The sequence below is a fragment of the Harpia harpyja genome, chromosome 1 (assembly GCF_026419915.1).
Source record: "Harpia harpyja isolate bHarHar1 chromosome 1, bHarHar1 primary haplotype, whole genome shotgun sequence".
In the NCBI taxonomy this organism is placed as follows: Eukaryota; Metazoa; Chordata; class Aves; order Accipitriformes; family Accipitridae; genus Harpia; species Harpia harpyja.
Genome location: NC_068940.1, coordinates 46834210 through 46854510, shown reverse-complemented (window position 1 = coordinate 46854510; position 20301 = coordinate 46834210). Strand labels below are relative to the sequence as shown.

At 54.0% G+C, this 20301-nt stretch overlaps 1 protein-coding gene across 6 annotated transcripts in view; it reads left to right on the top strand.

Moving 5' to 3' along the window:
* Positions 1-20301, top strand: part of CHD6 (chromodomain helicase DNA binding protein 6) — a 98253-nt gene that overhangs the window by 26278 nt on the left and 51674 nt on the right. For 4 of the 6 annotated variants that reach the window (XM_052791407.1, XM_052791385.1, XM_052791394.1 and 1 more), the window contains exon 2: positions 9189-9244. The exons of 1 other annotated variant lie outside the window; for it this stretch is intronic. In XM_052791407.1, the coding sequence (XP_052647367.1) occupies positions 9212-9244 (33 nt within the window). In that variant the 5' untranslated portion in view covers positions 9189-9211. Of the gene's footprint in view, positions 1-9188; positions 9245-9669; positions 9899-20301 lie in introns of those variants that run through there. One more of the 6 variants, XM_052791401.1, reaches the window with a different exon arrangement.

Below are 20301 nucleotides of genomic sequence, written 5' to 3'. Positions count from 1 at the left end.
GGCAGAGAGCTGGGATCCAGCTGCATGTGGCATTCCTCCTGGTTTTGCAGTGTGGGGCTGCCTGCCTGCTCTTTTTAGCCCCCTATACAGGATATAAATATAACATAAAATAATAGGAAGAGATAAGCAAGATAGGTGCAGAAAGCCAAGCTTCCCGTTCCAGCGCTCGCTCTCATGGGAGCCTGGGGAGACCTGTGAGAGGAGGGTCTCTGAAGCACAGAGGAGCAGGGACATGCTGTGTGACATATGGACAGCCCCAACAAGAGCTGTGATGTTGAATGGTGCTGTAGCTTGGCTGTTGGAAGATACCTGGGGAGAGGGAACACGCACCCACACTGGAGCGTGAGCTGGGCAGTGAATTTCAACGGAATGTGGTGGTTTAAAACAATGGAGGAAGGTGCGGGGAGAACTGCAACCCATGTAAACTTTCCTCTCTGAGGTGGTTTGATCCTGTCAAGGTATTGTCTGAGAACCTACCACTTCATTTCCATGCTTAAGATCTTGTTACAAGCCAGGAAGGATGTGTTGCCTGCGTAGCTGTAAAATCCTTTCCTGGCATGTGGGAGACTGTGCAGAGGGTGCCCTGAACACCCTCAGCTTGCCGTTGTGTTTGCAGAAGTGCAGCCTGCCGTGGGGTGCTGGCAGGGACCTGTGGGTGGCCAGAACAGTAATAGGAAGGTACTGCAGGCAGCTGGGCAGAGTGGGACCCTGATGACCTGGTGTGGCTGGCTCTCTTGAGCAAACTAGTCCTACCAGCCTGAGTCCTGCTTGCCAGGATCCTGCACTTGGGGCTTGCATTAGTACCTTTTCTGCTGTGCTCAGGGATGAAGCTAGCTACTCTTTGAGTGCTGTATACTTGGTACCTGCTCCCACCATGTACAGAAGGGTATACCTGCTGCTCCAGAACATCTCCTGGCTCTGCTTCTCATCCTCCCTGGCAGCTCTCTGCGGGCCGGGTGCAGGAGTGCGTGTTTGCTAGTCTAATGGTGGTGTAGCAGCTGCATGTACAAATAGAGTCCTTGGTGCTCTGCTTGTGTTGCCCAGCTCATGCATCAGTCATGGATTGCACTTGAGGGTGAGTGCACAAGTGTGCATTTTGTTTGCTTGGCGCTAGATTTTCAGCATGGTGTTGAGCAAGCACGAAGCTGGATGCTCCGCTGTGGAGATGTGTTGTATGGTGGAAAGTTTGGAAAGGCACTTTGGCTTTTGTGCCAGGACCCTCCTCTCCTTCTGACATGCAACAGGACATAGGCAATGGCATTCTGTCTTTCCATCAGGTATGATCTTGAAAAGCATCCTCGGCATTGGCCCATCTGTGATAGCTTTGTCCTAGACACTTCCTGGGGCTGCTCGGGCTGTCCGTGATAGTGCTGAAAGGCAGTCCTAGCACACAGCCTCTCCCGAGTGCTGTGATCTCAAAATACTGTTTTCCTTTGTCTCTGCTAACACGGATGTGTTAATGTGCTACATGGGTTCTGGGCAGCACACCATGGCCAAGGCTCTGCATTTCATAGGCTCCAGCTCAGTGTTGTGGTTTAAGCCCAGCCAGTAACTAAGCACCATGCAGCCGCTCACTCACTCCACCCCACCCAGTGGGATGGGGGAGAGAATCAGGGAAAAAAAAAGTAAAACTTGTGAGTTGAGATAAGAACAGTTTAATAGAACAGAAAGGAAGAAACTAATAATGATAATAATAACAATAATAAAAAAAGGATTGGAATACACAAAACAAGTGATGCACAGTGCAGTTGCTCACCACTCACTGACCAATGCCCAGTTAGTTCCTGAGCAGCGATCCCCACCCCCAGGCCAACTACCCCCAGTTTATATACTGGACATGACGTCACATGGTATGGAATACCCCTTTGGCCAGTTTGGGTCAGCTGTCCTGGCTGTGTCCCCTCCCAACTACTTGTGCCCCTCCAGCCTTCTTGCTGGCTGGGCATGAGAAGCTGAAAAATCTTTGACTTAGTATAAACACTACTCAGCAACAACTGAAAACATCAGTGTGTTATCAACATTCTTCTCATACTAAATCCAAACCATAGCACTATACCAACTACTAGAAAGAAAGTTAGCTCAATCCCAGCCAAAACCAGGACACTCAGATGCCCTGCAAGCGCTGTGACTAATCCAGGCCAAGGTGGACTAGCTCACACATGCCTTTGGGTATATCCCTGTCACCGCTGTAGAGCTTTATTCCTTTTCCTTCATATGGTGACCTCCTCCCCCAAACTTGGCTAGCGTGTTTCTGAAACGTGTTAAAAGTTCTACTCTAGCCCTGGAGAAGATCTGTCTCTTTACAGGTTGACTAGTCTGGGCCACTGTGTCTTCTCCTTGCCTTTGCTCTCAGCTCATTTTCAGCGCCCCTTTTTCTCCTCCACCTGAGGATCATCTTGAGAAGATCTTCCATTTCTGAGGCAAAACAGAGGTGAACCACTCCATGGGGACATACGCTGATGGAGCTGTGTGTACAAATGAGATAGATGATCATTCCCTGCCAGGAGCTGTGGTTACTTTTCACAGAGTGCCTGTATGTATATGCGCTTGCAGGACTGGTGTTTGGTTGGAGCTGTGTGGTGGGAGCGCTGTGCGTGTCCGCAGGATTCTGGGAGCACTTGAACTGCATGTTAGCAAGCCTCAGCCTCTGAACTGGGAAAATCAATCCTCCAGCTGCAGACGAGAGCTTGGCCAGTCTTGTGGGAAGACTGGTAGAAGGGGAAGAGCACATGGTTCCTGCTTGGTCTTGGGTTGGTGTTGGCTCAGATGTGGAATTTCTGATAATGTTTTTGGCTTGTGCACAGATGCTGCAACTCCTGGAGGAGTCCAGGCAGGAGCAACAGGAAATACTGGCATGATGTGGTCTGGTGTAGGGATGTCTTGTGCTTTCAGAACAATAAAAATAAATCCAAGGGAGGAGGATAGTAACCTGATGTGCCCCAAATTGTGTAACTTAAAACGTCATTGCTAGCAGCAGATGCTTTGTAGAGGCTGTGTGACAGCGAGTTGGTCTGCTCATGTAGAGGGATGAAACACAGGTTTCAGCACTGCTTTTCTTGTCTTTTGAAATGCAACAAGACAGCTCCCAAGTGCATGGTCAGCCTGCCAGCGTGGTGTGCCATGTTGGTGTGCTTGCCACTTGTGTGCGGTGCCCGGCGAGGTTCAGAGAGTGTAATACTGTGACCTCATGAAGGAGGACTTGCTTTTGACTGTGGCAGCCGACAGCGCTGGTGACCACATGGTGCTGCGGGTGTTGCAGGCTGGCAGTGCTGGTGTGGGATGTGCATCAATTATCTTGGGTTAAAAAGGCATAAAAACTTGAGCATGGAGAATAAAAACTCCCCACTTTTGACAGTGGCAATAAAGCTGCATCTAGCAGCCTGGAGCGCTTGCATGATGTGCTAGTGAGAACACGTTGATCTCCATATGAAAACCATAAGCTCATTTAGAAAATTAGGCTGTCTCATTTGAGATTAGAGTTTCCCTTTAATCTGCAAATACTTAATTAGCGTGGAAATGGCTAGTTAAATGGGGTTCTCAATGTATATATCTGCATGCCAGTGTGGTGGTGCTCCCTAGCAGGTGGTGTGTTTCCCTTCAGGATGCTGGACAAGTTCCTGGCTCTTAGGCCAGGTGAGATGCTCTGGATGCAGCAGGCAAAAGCAGACCACAGCACCACGCAGACATGAACGTGTCCCTTTCCTCCTCTGCAGCTTGTCCCCTAAGAGGTGATGGCAGGACATGCTTGCTTCACAGGATTATGAACAATACGACGTGTTAAATGCCCCAGGTTCCCTGCTGTCTGGATTCACAACTGACCACAGTGACTCTGGTCCCTGGCCAGCCCAGAGTTTAACGCAGCCTTCCACAAACCAGGATGGCACATCATCCAGGGAGCTGCAGCAGGGCCCTGCAAGGACCTGGGATGCTGCCATCCTCATGGGGTGGCCTCTCACTGTGGCTAGCTCTGTGTGTGGACAGGAGACCAAGCGCTCTCTCCTGACACCTGCAATGACTTTGCAGGGCTTCTCCTTGCACTTGAATGACTTTGCACATGGTCAGAGTAGGTATCTCTGTTAAACTGTCTCCTCTGGTATACCAGCCTTGTTGTATCAAGACAGATGCACACACTGGCTTCAGTGCTATGGAAATACAGGGGTGTTCGGTGGGGGTGATACTGTTGTGTGCCTGTTGTCAGCTGGAACAAGAGGACGGAGCATAGAGAAGACCTGTCTGCTGGTGGTTTGGGACCGCTGCTGAGCATGGAACTTGGGGCTGGCCTGGCCCTGGCACTACTCGCCATGCCAAGTAGCTGTGCTCTGCCAGTGATGGGGTGTGAGCAGAGTGGGTGGTGTCTGTGTAGAGCTTGGCATGTTCAAGCTGCTGTATGTGGGGACAGACAGAAGAAGGAAGACCTGTAGACATTTCCTCCAGGCTCTTTGGGAGGTTACTGGGTGAGAGGAGGGTCTGCCTGCTCCATTTCTGCCTGTCCCTTGCTGGCTGTGGCCTGTGCCGAGTGCTTTTGGGGCACAGTCTGTCCTGGGCTGTGGCCTGTGGTGAGGTCTCCTGGGCACTTTCCCTGCCAAGGGCCAGAGCAGCTCCGTTTGCGGCTATGGGCACCCCTTGCTGCCTAGAGGAGGGGGGACCTGGCCCCGTTAGCTGCCTCCTGCCGGTAACAGAGTGGGTGCTGTGCAGGACACCTCCCTGGGTTCGGCTGCGGTCTCGCACAGTTCATCTGTGGGTGTGAATCTGAGTAGAAACAAAGGCGTGTGCCAAGAAGTGATCGCTCTGCTTTGGTCATGGAGAAACGTCCTCCCGTGCTCTGCTCTCCCACGTCCTTTCCTGAACCTGTGCCCTTGTCCCCTCTCGTCCTGGTGCTCATTCAGAGCGTGCCAGAGGGCTGGCCAAGCGCTCCTTCTTCATTGCTGTGTGCCAGTGCTGCAGGCCGTGGCTTGGCTAGCCCAGTGGCTGGGCTTCTGCCGTGCCTCTTGCAAACCCCTAAAGCTAGGGGTGGTCTGCAGCCTGCCGTACTCAGGGAACTGTGAAAGTCCTTCCCTGATACTAACTTTAACCTGGTAAAAGTTGTTCGTGAGCCGTGTGTGTGCAGGTTAGTCCTTGTGCACTCCCTGGGAAAAATGGATATTAGGAATTGGCAGCCTACCCCTCCCCAGCCTGGTCCATAGTTGCCCAGGAAGGAGAACAGCAGGCTGCCTGCAGAGGGCTGCTTTGGCAGCAGGATCCTGGCTGTTCTTTCTGCTGGGGAGCCCAGGAACATCCCTGCTCTGTACGTCCACTCCCGAGAGCACTGGACCCACGGCATACACCAGCTGCCTGCTCGCTGTCCCTCTGAGGAGCTTGTGTCTGGCTTCCTGCTGCTAGAGATGAGGCTTGTGAAGCGAGGCTTGTGAAGCAAGGCATGGCTGGTCTAAAGCTCATTCCTTTGTGTGGCTTGCTCATAGCACTGGCTGGCCTTCCCTGCCTGCAGGCATTCTGCTGGCCCAGTGTCGCGTGCTCTGAATCCTACCCTAGCCCGAGCATTTGGTGCCTGTGAAGTAACAGGCTGGGTGGTGCCAGAACAGCAGCTGATGGTAGCAGAGGCCAGGGCTGTAGGGCAGAGCCACCAAGGCTGATGGCAGCGGAGACCAGCAGCCCTTGCCTGGGCTCTGGAGAGGCAGCAGGGTTGGGCCGCTTGCTTGCAGTGGCAGCAAGCTTCCTGGCATCCTTTGGCCCTCTTTTTCAGCTGCTGGCAACTGCCTGTGTTACCACCATACAGACGGTGGTGAGCATGCTGGGACCTAGGCCACTAAATGTGTGTGATGCACAATGTATGATGTTTGTTTTATTTTAATAAAAAAAAGCCCTGAAAACCCAGAGCTGAGTAATAGGAGCAAGCTCTTGTAGGCCACACGATAAGAGACTTCCAGCCTGGGCTAGCCCAGAGCTGAGGAACTTGTAGCAAGGTATTTATCTTGGCTTTTGCTTGCCAGAAGTGGTGCTGAACTGCTGCCTTGCAGACAACATCTGAGTCTTTCTCCTTCCCTGACATCTCTTGGGTCTCAGTGGAACCGCCTGTGTGCTCCAGTGTGGGGCCCTGGCTCTGCTGGGGTGGAGGCAGAGGGCTATAGGTGCCCTCATAGTCTCTCTCTGGGCTGGCTTTGGCCCTGCCCTGGGCTCTGGAGGTGGCCAGAGCCGTGCTGGTGAGATGCAGTGGCTCCTGGAGGGGTGTGGATGAAAGCTGCCAACGTCCTGCCATGGGAGAAGACAGTGCTGCTGGATCCCATCCTGGTGCTGTCCCCGTGACTGTGTCAGCAGGAGGCTGCTGGAGACACACACAGGCACCTTAGTGCTGTAACGCTGGGTGCCAGGGCTCAGCCTGCAGGCCTGGAAGTTGTTTGCATTGTGTGAGCTCTGTTCTGGGGCTAGCCTGCAAAAACTCTCGGTATCTGCCAAGTGACAAGTGGGGCACTTAAGTGTCAGGGAGCGAGTCCTCAGGGCAAGGAGGTGATGGGGAGAGCTCCCTGAGCACAGAGGGGACCCCATGGCTTGCTGGGGCTCTGGGGAAGGGGCAGCTTGAGGGAGCTCACAGCCTTTTGATGATGGAAAGAAAACAGAGAGCAGGAAGAAAGTGCTAGTGCCTGCAAGGGCTGGAGGGCCCAGGGTTACTCCAGAAGAAAATCTGTGGGTGAAAGGCTGGGAAGCAGAGCCAGGGTAAGAGCATCTCCTGCCCTGGGAGCTGAGAGGACCTGCTGGGTGCAGGCTGAGGCTAGTGGGTGAAGGCCAGTGCACTTACGTGCTGCTGGCAAGAAGGGCTAAGCTGACCACCCTGGAGTCTCCTGCAGCCCAGAGACCGCTGTGAAAGCTGAACTGAACCCAGATCTCCAACACTTCTGCTCCAAGCAAAGCCTTGGGATGGGGCTGCTCTCTGCTGGAGCCTGGCAGGTTTGTTCTGAGCGGCAGTGGCCGCTCAGTCTGAAATTTCCACCTGGTCCTCCCTGGAGAGCACCACTGCTGCAGTTGCACGCATCTTCCAGCCTGGCTTAGCCCCTTGTCCTCTGGCCCTTCTGGGGCATGCTTGGAGGAGTACAGGAGGGGCTGGCAGGCTTAGCCATGAGAGAAAAGTTCTGTGTCATCCTGTCTACAGATGCCATCAAACTCCTCCCCACTCAGCTGGTGGCACTGGGTGCCTTGCCTTACTGCCACCAAGCTTGACTTATGTGTGGGATGTGCTGGCCTGGCTCGTGCCATGTAGCTGGGATCAGAGGTAGAAGCCTCTGCCTCTTCTTGGTGTGTTGCGCATGAGCCATGGACCAGCATTGGTGTGCAGAATTGGTCCCCTCTTGTGCTGGCCTGAGCACTGCCCACCTGTAGGACCTGTTGAGCTCTCCCCTTTGGGAAGAGAGGTGCTGGGTCAGTGAAGAAATGGCTCTGGGTTTTGGTGAGGTCTGGGCCTAGCAGGGTGCTCCTGCTGGGAGGGGAGACCTGACTAGGGGGGAAGGTGTGCTGGGGCGTCACTGGGCCTCACCTGCAGACTGGCAGCAGTGTGAGCTGTGCCCTTGTGCCAAGCAAGTCTGACAGCTGCAGTGGCAAGGGAGGCTCTCGTGTCACTGTGGCTGGTGGAGTGGGGTTTACGTGGTACGGGAGGGAAACAAGAGGCAGGTGTTTGTGGGATTTATGTCTAAAACACTTGGCAAATATTTCTGGGCTCTGGCGCCTGTTGCTGGCACTGTGGGAGCAGACAACTGCTGAAGGTTGGCTCCCCAAAAAGCATCTGCTGCCTGGAGAAAGGGGTCTGGGCAAACCCCAACAGCTCTGTCAAGGGTACCGTGGCTGGGGCTGCTGTGGGGAGGGCACGGGGCTGTAACCTTACCATGTCCCCTTGACTGTCACAGCTGGTGAGCATGTTCATCCTGGGGAGCTGTTTCCAATGCTGACCCCGCATGTGGTGGGGCTGCTCCTGGCCTTTCTAGTGACACAGCACCGGCAGGAGGGAAGCAGTGAGCCTGGCTTTCTCCTGCATCTGGCAGTGTCCAACCTATGCCAATCCCCAGAGAAATCAGGCCTGGGCAGGTGCATGTCTGCTTGCCAGCCGGCCCCATCCTGAGGGTGCGTGGCAGCCCAGGGAGGGTGTGCTGGGTGTTGTGTCTCTGTGTTTGGGCGCAGCTGCTCAGACAGTGCCTGCAGGGAGCTGTGGTCATCAGGGAGAGACCAGCTAAAAGGTGCCCCTGGCCAAGCCGGACCACAGCCACGGGGTGCAGGGTGCTGAGCTGTGGTACAGTGAGTGTGGGGGAACAGTCTTTGCCCCAGGGAGCTGTTGGAGTGCTGCATCACCACAGATCCCTCGTTGGTCCCCTCCTCTGGTGGGGGGCAGTGTGGGGACCTGGTCGCGCAGGCAGTTCTGCCTCTGTCACTAAGGGGCTGCTAAGAGTTGGATTTGCAACTGCAGCCCCTCTGGCCAGGCCTGGTGTGGGGGGGTTGCTTGGGAATCACCTCTGCCTGCGGCCCCCCCTCCTCCTGTGGGCTGCAAGGTGGGTGCTGCTCACACAGCGTCCTCCTGCGCTGCAGGGGCACAGGCTTGAGGGGGCAGCCGGCCCGCTGGTCATGACCCAACGCTGCTCTGAGGGCTGCTGCAGCTCGCTGGGGAGATGGTGTTTGCCAGTATGGCTCTTCCCCCTCCTTGCTTGCCCCGTCCTCATCCCCCTAGCAGCTCTTCTTTGGTAGTGGGGCTTGCAACCCACCTCAAGCTCCTGCATCCTCTCCACGTCTCTTACTGCTGTCATCGCTGCTTGGCAGAGGCTGGTTTGTTTACTGCTTCTCTTTGCTGCTGCAGGGTTGGCAGCATCCGACATGTCTCTCAGGGGTGTCTGGGATGGGTTTGGGGCTCTGGGGAGGTGGAATGCGTCTCCACTAGCCCTGGGTGTCCCACTTCATGCTGGGACTGCAACTGTGAGGTGGGGCAGGGTGCAGGTAGCACTGAGCTGCGGGGAGATGTGTGGTCAGGCTCCTTGCCATGGCTCAGCAGAGCAGATGTCCCCAAGTTTGTCCCTGAGAGTGTTTTAATCCTGCAGCTTTGTTGCTCTGAGTGGCACGGGGGGTGGCTCGGCCTGTTGGAGGGGTGATGTGGAAGGATGGAGTACCTCAGGTTCACCAGTCTCTTTATTGTGAATTTTTTTTTGTGTTGTGTCTTGCAGAAATAACATTCATCCCAGATTTGATGATAATGAAAATACAGAAAAAAGAAAAGCAGGTTTGTGACCCTCTCTCCTTATCCCAACTCAGCTGGCAAGGCCTGGGGACCATATCCTGTGTGTGAATTGTTGCAGTTGATGTGTGGTGGGAAGGGGGCCAGGGGTAGACCTTACATTTCCAGACAGAGCTGCAGCTCAGCACGGGGAAATTTGACCTGAGCTGCAGCCTAGAGCAGATGAGTCTGATGTGGGCAATTGAACAGGGTGGGGTTTATCTTCAGTAACGGAAGTGCTCTTGATTCGGTTCTGTTCTGTTGTGGAAGAGCAACCCTTTTCCCTCAAAGTCCCTAGTATTGGTTCTTGTTTGAATCTCATCATATATATATTACAAAACCAAGTTTGCTGTGATTACTGCTAATAACATGATACTCCAGGACTAACACCAGCGGGGAGGTTGGAGAAGATCATGTCTGTGGGAGCTTGGCCAGGGAATCTTCCCTTGCTCAGAAATAATCCCATCCCACCAAGCTGCCATTTCGGAACTGCTGCATCGGATCATAACTACCTGCTGCTCCCGGAGATTTATGAGCCAGTGGTCTTTGTATTAACCATGTGCAGAGGAAGAACCTGACCATCGGCGCTCTGATAAGGGGAAAGAACCTGTTACATGCATGGAGACTTGCTCTGCCCGCTGGGGTGAAATATGTCTGGAGGTACAAAACAAACCAGTCCACCCTGAGCTGATTTGTGTCTGTGCTGCTTTTAATGGGAACTATTAAATTGAACACTGAGCTAAGGGATAAATCTGTTGGAGGGCATGAGCTGGTGCCATTTCTAGCCAGCTCTGAAGCAACGTCTTCATGCTGCTCAGGACAGCTGCAGATCGTGCTGTCATGGCAGGTTAATGGGGAGGAGGAAGGGAGGGAAGGGTTTGGAAAAAGCAAGTGTGCTGTTAGGAGCTTGCAGCAAGCCAAACACTGCAGATACAGGAAGGTGTGTGTACAGAGCACTGTAGGAAGTAGTGAGTTTATCAGTGTGTCCTAAAGTTGGTGTGAAGAAGCAGAGCCAATCTCAAGGTGAGGAGGAGGGGAGTGCAGCAGGTTTTGTGTTACCAGCACTGCTGGATCACTCCTGCCAGGGCAGGGGGAAGGGCTGGAGGAGAGCAGGGCACTTTGGGGCATGGGTGAGTGATCTCTATCCTCTGGTAGCAAAGCCCCGGTAAGAAATTCCCACTGCTCCATTGGACTAATATAGCAGGTTTGGCTGTTCTGGAAATGGGATTGCTGAAATGACGTGTGTTTTAAGCACAGCAAAACCATCCTCCCCCAGCACTTGGAGATTTTAGAGGGCTCAGCTGCCAAAGTGTTTTGTGTAAGTGCCCCTGCAGATGAAGTCTGGGAGGGAGATAAAGGCATGCCAGTGTGAGCAAGGAGGGGTAGAGGTTGAGCTGCTCATCTCCTGAGCTTTCTGAACCAGCAGTAGTGTAGGATGATCCTTGGAGCATGTCATGGAGCGGGCTGCAGTGTTCCTGGGGTCACCAGCTCTGCAAGGGCTGTGCTGGGGTGTCCCCAGGAGGGTCTGGGCAGCAGTCAGAAATGCTGCTGTGAGTTCAGTGTTTGGAAGAAAGCCTGGCCAAGCAGGGCTTCTGGGGGTACTTTGGGTTCCTGATTGATGTGGTGAAGAGGGTGGCTGCTCCCCAAGGTGGATGGCTCCTTGCCATGCTCTGCAGACCCTGCTGAGCGGCATTGGAGGCAAAACTAGCAAGAGGTGCCATTCCACGTCCCCCTGGATACCTGAGACCAGGAGCTCCCACACCTTGTAAACAGACTCCTCGTGGCACCAAGGAGGGCTGTTGCCTTCAAAAGTCCGTTGAGCAGTCTCTCTGGAGAAGATGAGATGTTTGTGTGGTTCCCAGGACTCTCAAGGGCCACACATTTCTGTACATGTCTCCCTGCCATCTTGGTCATCATGTAGGTGTAGGTTCAGGCCCATAGGTACAAAGGCTGGCAAAATGCTGGCACCCTTCATATTGGTGAGGGAGACACCAGCCAGAGAGCTGTCAGCTTCCTTTGGGAATGGTTATTGTCGTGGTTTCAGCCCAGCCGGTAACAAAGGACCACGCAGCCGCTTGCTCACTCCTCCCGCCCCCCTCCGGTGGGATAGGGAGGAGATGGAGGAGAGAAAAGAAAAAAAACCTGGAACCTCGAGGGTTGAGATAAGGGCAGTTTACTGGGACAACACAAAAAAAAAGGTTACAACAACAACAACGGTACTAATGAAAGAATATACAAAAAGGGTGATGCACAGTGCAACTGCTCACCACCCGGAACGCGACGCTCCGCCACTGAAAGTCGAGGGCCCTCCCCCCAGCCCTCTCCCCATTTATATACTGAGCATGATGTCACATGGTATGGAATAGCTCCTTGGCTAGTTCAGGTCGGCTGCCCCGGCTATGCCCCCCCACCTCCCAGGTTCCTGTAAAAATTAACTCTATCCCAGCTGAACCCAGGACAGTTATGTATGTGCTCTCTCCTTTCACAAGTCCGTGGCTGCCCTGAGCAAGTGCCTTGTCCTGCCCATGTCCACTGCCAGTGGATTATGAAGCCTGGGCTGGAGAGCTGGGGTCTCGCAGCAGGCTGTCCTGGGAGGAGCTCCTCTCTATGCCCCCTTGGTGCCCCCCGCAGCAGTGCCACCCTTCCTGCACGGATTGGAAAGGTTTGGCGTGTAGGGCATTGCCAACTGGTGCACCAGATGAGAGGCTGTTGTTAGTGCAGGCAGGGTCTGTGTTTGCACGACTCTTCTTCCTTAGTAATGCATGAAAATCTGGTGGATTTGTCACCAAGCTGTGACTAACTCATGAAACCTGTCACTTCCCTTGTGACTTACAAGGCTTCATGCCAGGGTGCCTTGTCTGCTGGTGGAGGTGGGACAGGGGTGCCTAGCTACCCCAGGGAGCAATGACAAACGATGGATTTTCTTAGAGGGCTTCAGCAGCACCATCGTTCCCTGGGCTGCCTCTGCCATCTGTGTCCTGCTCCTTCCTGGCCACTGAAGGGTCTTCTACTACTGCTTGTTTCTGCCAAGCTCTGACTTGTTGAAAAACCTGAGAAATATTGAACTAAAATAAATGCAGTTATCCCACCGTGCCTGTAAATCTCCTTATTCTACAGCCATGGAAATGCTCCCATCCTGCGCAGACTGTAAGAGCAGAGCAGCATTGCTTGCTTCTTGGAGAGGGAGGGATGGGAAGCCCTGTGACCCCTTAGCTCCTGCCTTCTCCTGGAGGGCTCTTCTGACTTTTCAGCCTGGGCTTGGAGGCGGTGGGAATGGCCCGATCCCCAGTGGTGCACGGCTGGTTGTGGGGGGAGGCAGTGGGGAACAGCCCAGGGCTGTGGGGACTGCATGGCTGCTGTGCAGCCCTCGCACTGGGGACGCGTCAGGGCATGCAGGCCCCCAGGAGTATCTGTGGGAGCTCTGCTTGCCTTTGCTTCAAGCACTCACTGCATAAAATGAAGATTTTTCCTGAATTTTATGGGTCTTTTTAAGTGAAACATGAGCTTTGATGTCTCACCTGCTGAAAACGCTGCTGAGGGCTGTTACTAGAGCTCCCTGGGGCTGGAGCAGAGTCCTGACAGCAGTAGGATCCAGGGCAGGGGAATGGGGGCTCCCCAGCCTGAGGGCACTTGTGGCTCTATCGCAGGCTGTGTCCATGGGCTCCTGGCCCATTGCGGGCTTTTTTTGTCGTGATGAGACTGTCAGGTGCGATGACCCTCGGTGGTGGGTGCATGGAGGAGTTTTGCTCTGCCAAGCAGCGTGTGGACACCCACTCTGGTGAGGATGAAGGGCAGGGGGAGCAGTGAGCTGCCAGGGTCCCCTGCTCCTACACCCACAGCCAAGAGCGCTGGTCCTGGTCCTCCCCCGTGGTCCTGAGGGCTCCTCACCCTGCTGCTGCTCATGGCAGCATGCTGCTGCACAGGCTTTCTTCCAGTGCTCTTTCCCTGCCTTCATTCCTGCCCTGTCAGAGAGGACTAAGCAGGGAGGACAGCCTGGCCAGCCCAGGGCAGCAGCATTGCCCTGTGCCCCTGCTGTGCCCTGTGCCAGAGCAGTGGGGACATGTCTGCCCGCTGCCAGGGCTGGCTCGGTCATGGGACGGAGCTTCCCAGCTGTAGTTGTTGAGGGCTGCATCTTGGTGGAGTGTCTCAGGAACAGAGCCAGGCCCCACCTCCGTCACGCACATCCCATGGCGACTGCAGAGCCTGCTCAGAGACATGACAGAGGGTGGCACTTGTGTATTTTTAGCTTCTGCTGCATTGCATTAAGAGCTGGAAATGAGGGGTGTGGACACCCAGCAACTAGAATACAACAGCCCATGCTGTGCACGCCACCAGAGGGGATTGCAGCTGCTGGAGATGGTGGCTCAACAGCCTGCTAAAATGCTGTGTATGGAACAAGATGCTTTTTCTGCTCCCATCATGGGGCTCTGCAACTGGCTGCACATATATACTGGGCTGGCGGCTGCCAGCATGACCGTCTTGGGGAGGCAGAGCTGTGTGGCATTGCCCATCTTGGGCTGCTGGTGCAGTGGCAGCCTGGCTGGTGGCTTTGGTCAGTACCGTGGGGGAAAGCTGAGCAGCTGGGGTGCTGGGCAGCCCCCAGATATTGGCCTCTGTCTAAAGAGCATGGAAAGCTTTCATGACCCCTGCAGTCAGGGTCCCTGTAGACACTCCACATATAGGACAGATCTCTGTGGGGTTTGAGCTGTGCCCTAGACCCAAATGCAGAGCTTCTGTGGAGGTGTCCTGCTTCTCCTGGGGGGCTGCAGGAAGGCCTGGCCCAGCCTACAGTGAACAGGGGTTGAATGGTGCTGGGACTTGCATACAAGATGGCATATGGCATGGCCACTGCTGCTGGCTCTGGTCACACTGCCCAGCAAAAGCATCTTGTGTGGATGTTGTCTGAGCCTGGTAGCCAGGGGACCTGGCTTCGCTTTTGGCGATGACCATGAGAAGGGCTCAGCCATGGCCTCCTTGCAGGATGGAGCTGCCATTCAGACCCTGAGGCTGTGGCAGAGCTTTGCCCTGCTGGGAATGCTGTGCTCTTGGGCAGAAAAGCCTGCAGGGCTCAGGGCAGGGTCCTGAGGTGCAGGATGGGCAGCAGGGTGGACATCGGGCTGTTGTTCCTTTCCCCTTCCTACCCCCAAACTCATGTGGTACTGCAGGGTTTGGGTACAGATCAGGAGTGATGCTGGCTGGCGAGGAGGCTCCAACACCCAGTAGTGCCAATGCAACGTCTGTTTCACCCCCATCACACCTCCCAGCAGTGCTGGCCTGTGACTTCTGTCACTTGGGTCCAGGGGAGCCTCTCTCTCTGCTCCTGCCTGTCTGGGTATCACATGGCAAGTGGATAAGCTGTATAATCGGTTAATTGGTGTGACCTTTATGGGGCAGAAGATGATGCTGGGCTGCCCAGCCATGGGGTGGGAGCCCAGGAGCGCCAGAGGACGGGAAGGTGATGTGGTCTCACAGGCCATGGAGAGAGCGGGGCTCTGGGTATGTGATTGTTCTCTCCTGGCTGGGTACAAGGTACAGGATCTTCTGCCCTATCCAGCCCAGCCTGACCCCTTCTGCTGTACCTCCCCCAGGTGCTTGGGCCCAGTTTTCTCTTGTCTTCACCGAAAGCTGCCTGCTGTTCTCCATTCTCACTTGCTCCTTATGACTCATCCCATAACATCCTAGTCTCATCCTGGCCCCCTGTCCTAGCTGCCCTTTCCTTGTCCCCAGTTCCCTCCATCTTCCCCTCCTCACCTTCTCTTTGCAGTTGCTGTTCCCCCTCATTCCTTGTCTCAGCTGTTCCCTTTGCGGGTACCTGGCGCAGGCAGGGCAAGGGTGAGGGTTTTGGACCCGGCTCAGACTGCAGGCAGTCCCACTGGCCCTGGGCTGGTGCTTGCCCTGGGCAGTTGTGGGGAAAATGTTGCTGAATTTCAATGCTCCTAAGCTCCCTGCACGTGCCAAGTGGAGTTTTTAAATTGTTCCTTCACGTCCCTGTGAATCCGGCTCCGCTCTTTGCTGGAGGGCTTGGAGAGGATCAGGGGTGCTGCGTGACCCTCATGGGCGGGGGCAGCTGGTGCACCTCGCAGGCTCAGCAGTCTACGAGAGGAGAGGGAGCCCTTCGAGGACCAGGGGCAGGAGCCGCTTTGCTTCCCATCTCCTGGTGGTGTTTTCCCCTGAGTCCTGAATACAAAATGAGAAGTTGAGTCAAATTGGGACTATAAATGAAGTGAAACAATTTAAAGTTAAGGAAACACAACATTAAGGCCCACCCTAACCTTGGCTTTGCCGTCTAATGGGGTCATGCAATTATCAGTGCTCTTTGTTAGCCTTCACGGCTCTGTGGGGAGGTTTGAAACATTTATTTTCCCCTGACCTTCTCTTTGACAGTAGTTAGATGCATGGGACAAGACTTCATGCTCCAGCTGCTGCTGAGGGACTTGCTTTCCTGTATGAAATGTAATTTATAGAAGATTCCTCTAGGACTTAAAAAATGTACAAACGTTACATAAAAGTGTATTCTGAAAATGTAAAATTGCTACAATCGTCACCAAAAAATGCCAGTTGAGAGACAGTGCAAAGGCACAGCTCTAAGGATAAAAAGCATACTGTGCGTACGGAGGCTGCTGAGGAATGATACCAGAGGTTCAGAGATGGACATTATGTACCAAACCCTGGAAGTCATCATCTTTACTTTCCCCCCCCTCCAAAATACTCCAGAAACAACAAACCTGTGTGGTTAGGCAGACATGTAAGAAGACATGTAGAAGAGACTGTTCAATGTAAAATGACGTTTTTCGTTAGTTAAAAAAAGTTGTAGTAAGAAAAAGGACACATATTCTGGGAATTTAAAAGTAAACCTGTAACAAAGCAGGACTAAAAAGATTTTTAGGAACCACTTGCTAAAGACATGGAGTCTAATAATTTTTTTTCTAAACATCTCCGGACTAAAAAGCCTTTAAGAGGAGTCACAGGGTAAATAAGCAACTGAGGTGTCAAGTGAGTGCTTGTGGAAACAGGGCATTGGCAGAACAGCTCAGTCAGGAAGGCTCCCAGATGCATCAGAGGGTTGCCCTTAAATTAAAGGGTTTGGTAAAGACATTTCTGAGCAAAGTAACACAAGCCACCAGGCTTTGATGGTATTTACTCTAGAATTGTAAAGGAGCCTGAGGAGATGTTGGGAATCGCTAATAAATGGTGTTAGGTGCTGTTGCCCATCAGGGCCACATCCATGGAAGGGGAGGTGTAGCAAACGTGAAATTAAAGGCCAATAGGTTTATTTGGATATTGGGTAAATTGTTAGGAACTATAATAAACACTTTATGAAAATAGTACACTGGTGAATAGTCATTGTGGCTTTTGTAAAGCAAAGTTAGTCGTTGCAATCTGCTGGGGATTTTAAAGATAGCCAGATTGCAGGGGTGAGACTGGGCTGCGCTGGTACAGTGCTCATGGGCTCCCAAACAACTGCTGAGAAAGTTTCTCACCAAATGCTTTTAAAGTTAAGCATTGTTCTGATAAGAGGTCTTTCTGTGAATTAGTGACTGGTTAAAGAATAGGAAGCAAAGTACAGGAAAAACATCTCTGCTTTCATGGTGTAGAGCAGGGGAGAAGGTGCCAGCTGATTCCTGCAATCATCTGAGATGCTGAAATGGAGACAGAGTCTGAAGAGTTGAAGAGTCCTAAGATGTGCCAAATAATGCATATGGGTGAACCAGCCATGTGCGTATCTTCACTTGGGGCTATCCCTGCTCCTGGAGGAGACTAAAACACTGGCAGAGAGTTTGGCATCTGCCTGCAGGTTGTCCCAGAGGTGTGTTCAGCAGTTCAGAAAGGGAGAAGGAACAGAGCAGAAACCCTCCTGCTGCTATGTGGTACCTCTCTGGTACTGTGTGCTTTCCTACTGCCACCCCAAAGCTGATGGGGTTTGAAGAGGTGCAGAGAAGGATAAGGCAGATCGTCTGAGAGCTGGCCCAGCCCAACTGCGATGAGAGGGTGTCTTGTCACCTGTACTTTAGCTGGGCCAAGAGAGCTCTGCAGGGGAAGGATGTGATGGAGAATGGCAAAACAGTGAATGGGGCAGAGCAGGTGACACAGAAATCCTCCTTTATACTCTCACACCTTGAGAACTAGAAGCCACTTAGGAGGGCAGCACGATTTAAACAAAATGAGTGGGTTTTTCCCATACCTTACAAGTTTGTAGTACTGAATGCCACTGAGTCCTTTGGCACCAATGGTTACAGGTGGGTTCATGCAGCTGGCTGTTAGCTGCCGTTGTCTGGATGCAGTCCTGCTGCTGGAGCTCCTGAACCAGTCAGCCTGGGCAGACGGGGAGGCAGAGCATGCTGCCTGCCCTGCCCCACTCCTGCCCCCCTTGGGGTCAGAGCACTGGCCTAGAGCAGCCCTTGGCTGGTCCAGAGCAGCCAAAGGGAGCCCACCTTGCCCATCTGCTGCAGCAAGCATCCTGGGGCTATGATTTGCCAGGTTTAGGCTCTTGAAGCTGGATGTGTTTCTCCCCTGCGAGTGGAGACAGAACATGTAGTGTGTCACTGCTGGCTGTTGCTGCAGACACGGTGGCCAGTAGCCCGAGCAAAGCCATGGGCAGCCTGATGGCTTGTGGAGACATGTCTCGGGCCACTCAGCCTGAGGGTTGCTGCAGCAGCAGAGCTCCCTGCAGTGCTGTGTCCCCATCGGTGTGACACGGGCCCTTCAGCTCCTCACTGTTTGGAAGCAGAGGTGGTGGTTCCCAGCGGCACAGGGGCAGCAGCTGATGGTCCAGCACTGGCTGCATGGGGACAGTGTGCTCCTGCCTGCCGCAAAGGACTGGCCAGGCTGCCACAGGCAAGCTGCAAGTGTGCTTTGAAGCCACGCAGGAGCACTGATAATGCTGGCACTGCTTTCTCAGGCTTTTCCTGTTGATGAGAAGCCAGGATAAACTGAACCTCATCAAGGGCAAGGAGGAAAAGCCCATTCCTTGGCTCACAGCAGTGCACCAAGCTCTGACTGCAGATTTGTACTTGGCAGCACAGTCCTATGTGGATGGCAGGAGCTTGCCATGGATTTGTAGGAGCATGACATGGAGCCCTTTCCCCTCAAGACAAACCAAGAAGCCTTGGGTGCAGAAGGGTTTCTGGGGCTGGCAGTACCTTGCTCGCAGTCGGTGTGGAGGAGCCTAGTTTCCCTGCCCCTCTGTGCTTCTGCTGCCTGTGCAAGCCCTGGCCATGAGCTGCTCAGTCCCACAGGCTGGTGTTTGATGGCTCTTTCATGGCAGGGCAAGCATGAGAAGCTTCTGGCTGCTCCAGCTGGAGGCAAATGCTGCCTGGTACCAACACTGCTTCCCGGACACAGCAGGCTGTGATGTCTGATGCCCACAGGCCATCCCATGGCAAAGTGCTGGCATTGTTGGATCTGGGGGCCAGCAGTACTGCCTAGGAGGTGTGCTGGGGTGGACACATCTGTGCTTCCACCATGATGAGTTTGCGTAGAGGCTGGAGGGGCTGTTGGCAGCCAAGAGGTGATGCAGGAGAAGCAGAAGGATTGCTTGCATTTTCACAAACCTTCTGACAGCTCGTGGTTGTTTCTATAAAGCTTTCTATTGCAGCAGGGCTTGTGGCGGGCTGGGATGTCTTCATGAGCAATCACCGAAATGCCCTTTTGATTTGCCTAAGAAGCACAACACAAGCATGAGCAGACCCCACAAAGTAGGTCAGTTTGAGGTCTGCTCTCCTGACAGCTTTATCAGCCCACGTCATGCAGTGGGGCCTGAGGCTCCTGCTGGGCAGTGGACGTGTCAATGGTGAGCAGGACCTGCCTGGGCTCCATAGCCTGGGTTGGCGCTGTAGATGCAGACAGCAGATTGGGTAGGGGGGAGCTTTGGACCACTTGGCTGGTGTGCGGCAGTGGAAATGATGAGCCAGTTTTGGCACTCTCTACTCCACGCTGGTTTGCTGGGAATTGCTGATGCACGCAACTAGAGGGACCCATGTCCCCATGCCTGGCCATCATGGCTCAGCTCCACCAGGCACAGGCTGTCAGGGACAGAGCTGCTCCAGGTGCTCAGCACTGCTCCCAGCCCAGTCCTGGTCCAGTCCGGGGAACCCCTCTCTGGTAGGGCAGGTGACATTGCCTGCTCTTGGACAGCACCAGAATTGCGGTATCCAGATCTGTTGCTCGTTGGGTGGTCTGCCTAGAAACGGACAGCCCCTTGCAAGACTCAGGGCTACAAGCTGTGGCTCGAAAGGAGTTGTTCACCCTCCTGCTGTGCAAGGATGGTGAAGATCGACCTTCCATGTGGTATCTGCACTTGGCTGCTCTGCTGCTCAGCACAGAAGCAAAAGGAGATCCAGGCTCCTGGGGGTCTGTGAGCTTTGTAGCTAATCTAGTAAATTGTTCCAGCTGATTCCCAGCTTGCAAGATCTGAGGAATGCAAAGGCTGGGACTGATCCTGTTGCTCAGCCTGTGGGCTCAGAAGCAGCACCTATAGTGCTGATTTTCTCCCAGCCCATAATAGGTTCCCCTTAATTGCTTGGGTGCACTTTGATGGCTTGTCCATGTGATGGGACAGCTGCTCTCCCCTGTCCCAGGTTGCTGGAGCAGACCAGCAGCAGGGTCGAGGGCAGAGCACTGGAGGTGGCTGCGTGAAGGCAGAAATGCTGGTGCAGCCTGACTGGCTGATGCCAGAGGTGCCAGCAGCCCCACTCACAGGTGGCTACAGGGGTATCAGGGGGTTTTCCCCTTTGCAGGAAAACCTTCCCCTTTCATTTAACGCTTCCATCTAATCCAAATCAGAAATCCAAGCGTACAGGGTGCCCTGAACCTCGACCAGCCCGAACGGGCTCCAGTGCTCAGCCCATAGGATGTAAATATTTACATTCTCTCCTGCAGCTCTGGGGTATCTCCTGCAGCTCTGGGGTATCTGAAGAGTCGGATGGCGCTGGGGGTCCATGGGGCCAGGGCATTGCTGCCAGAGGCACTGGCACCTCAGCACCAGGGAACTGGCTTGTGAAGCAACCAGGACCCTGGCCTGGGGCAGCCGTGGGCGCAGGGTGCCAGGACGAGCACTGCTACCG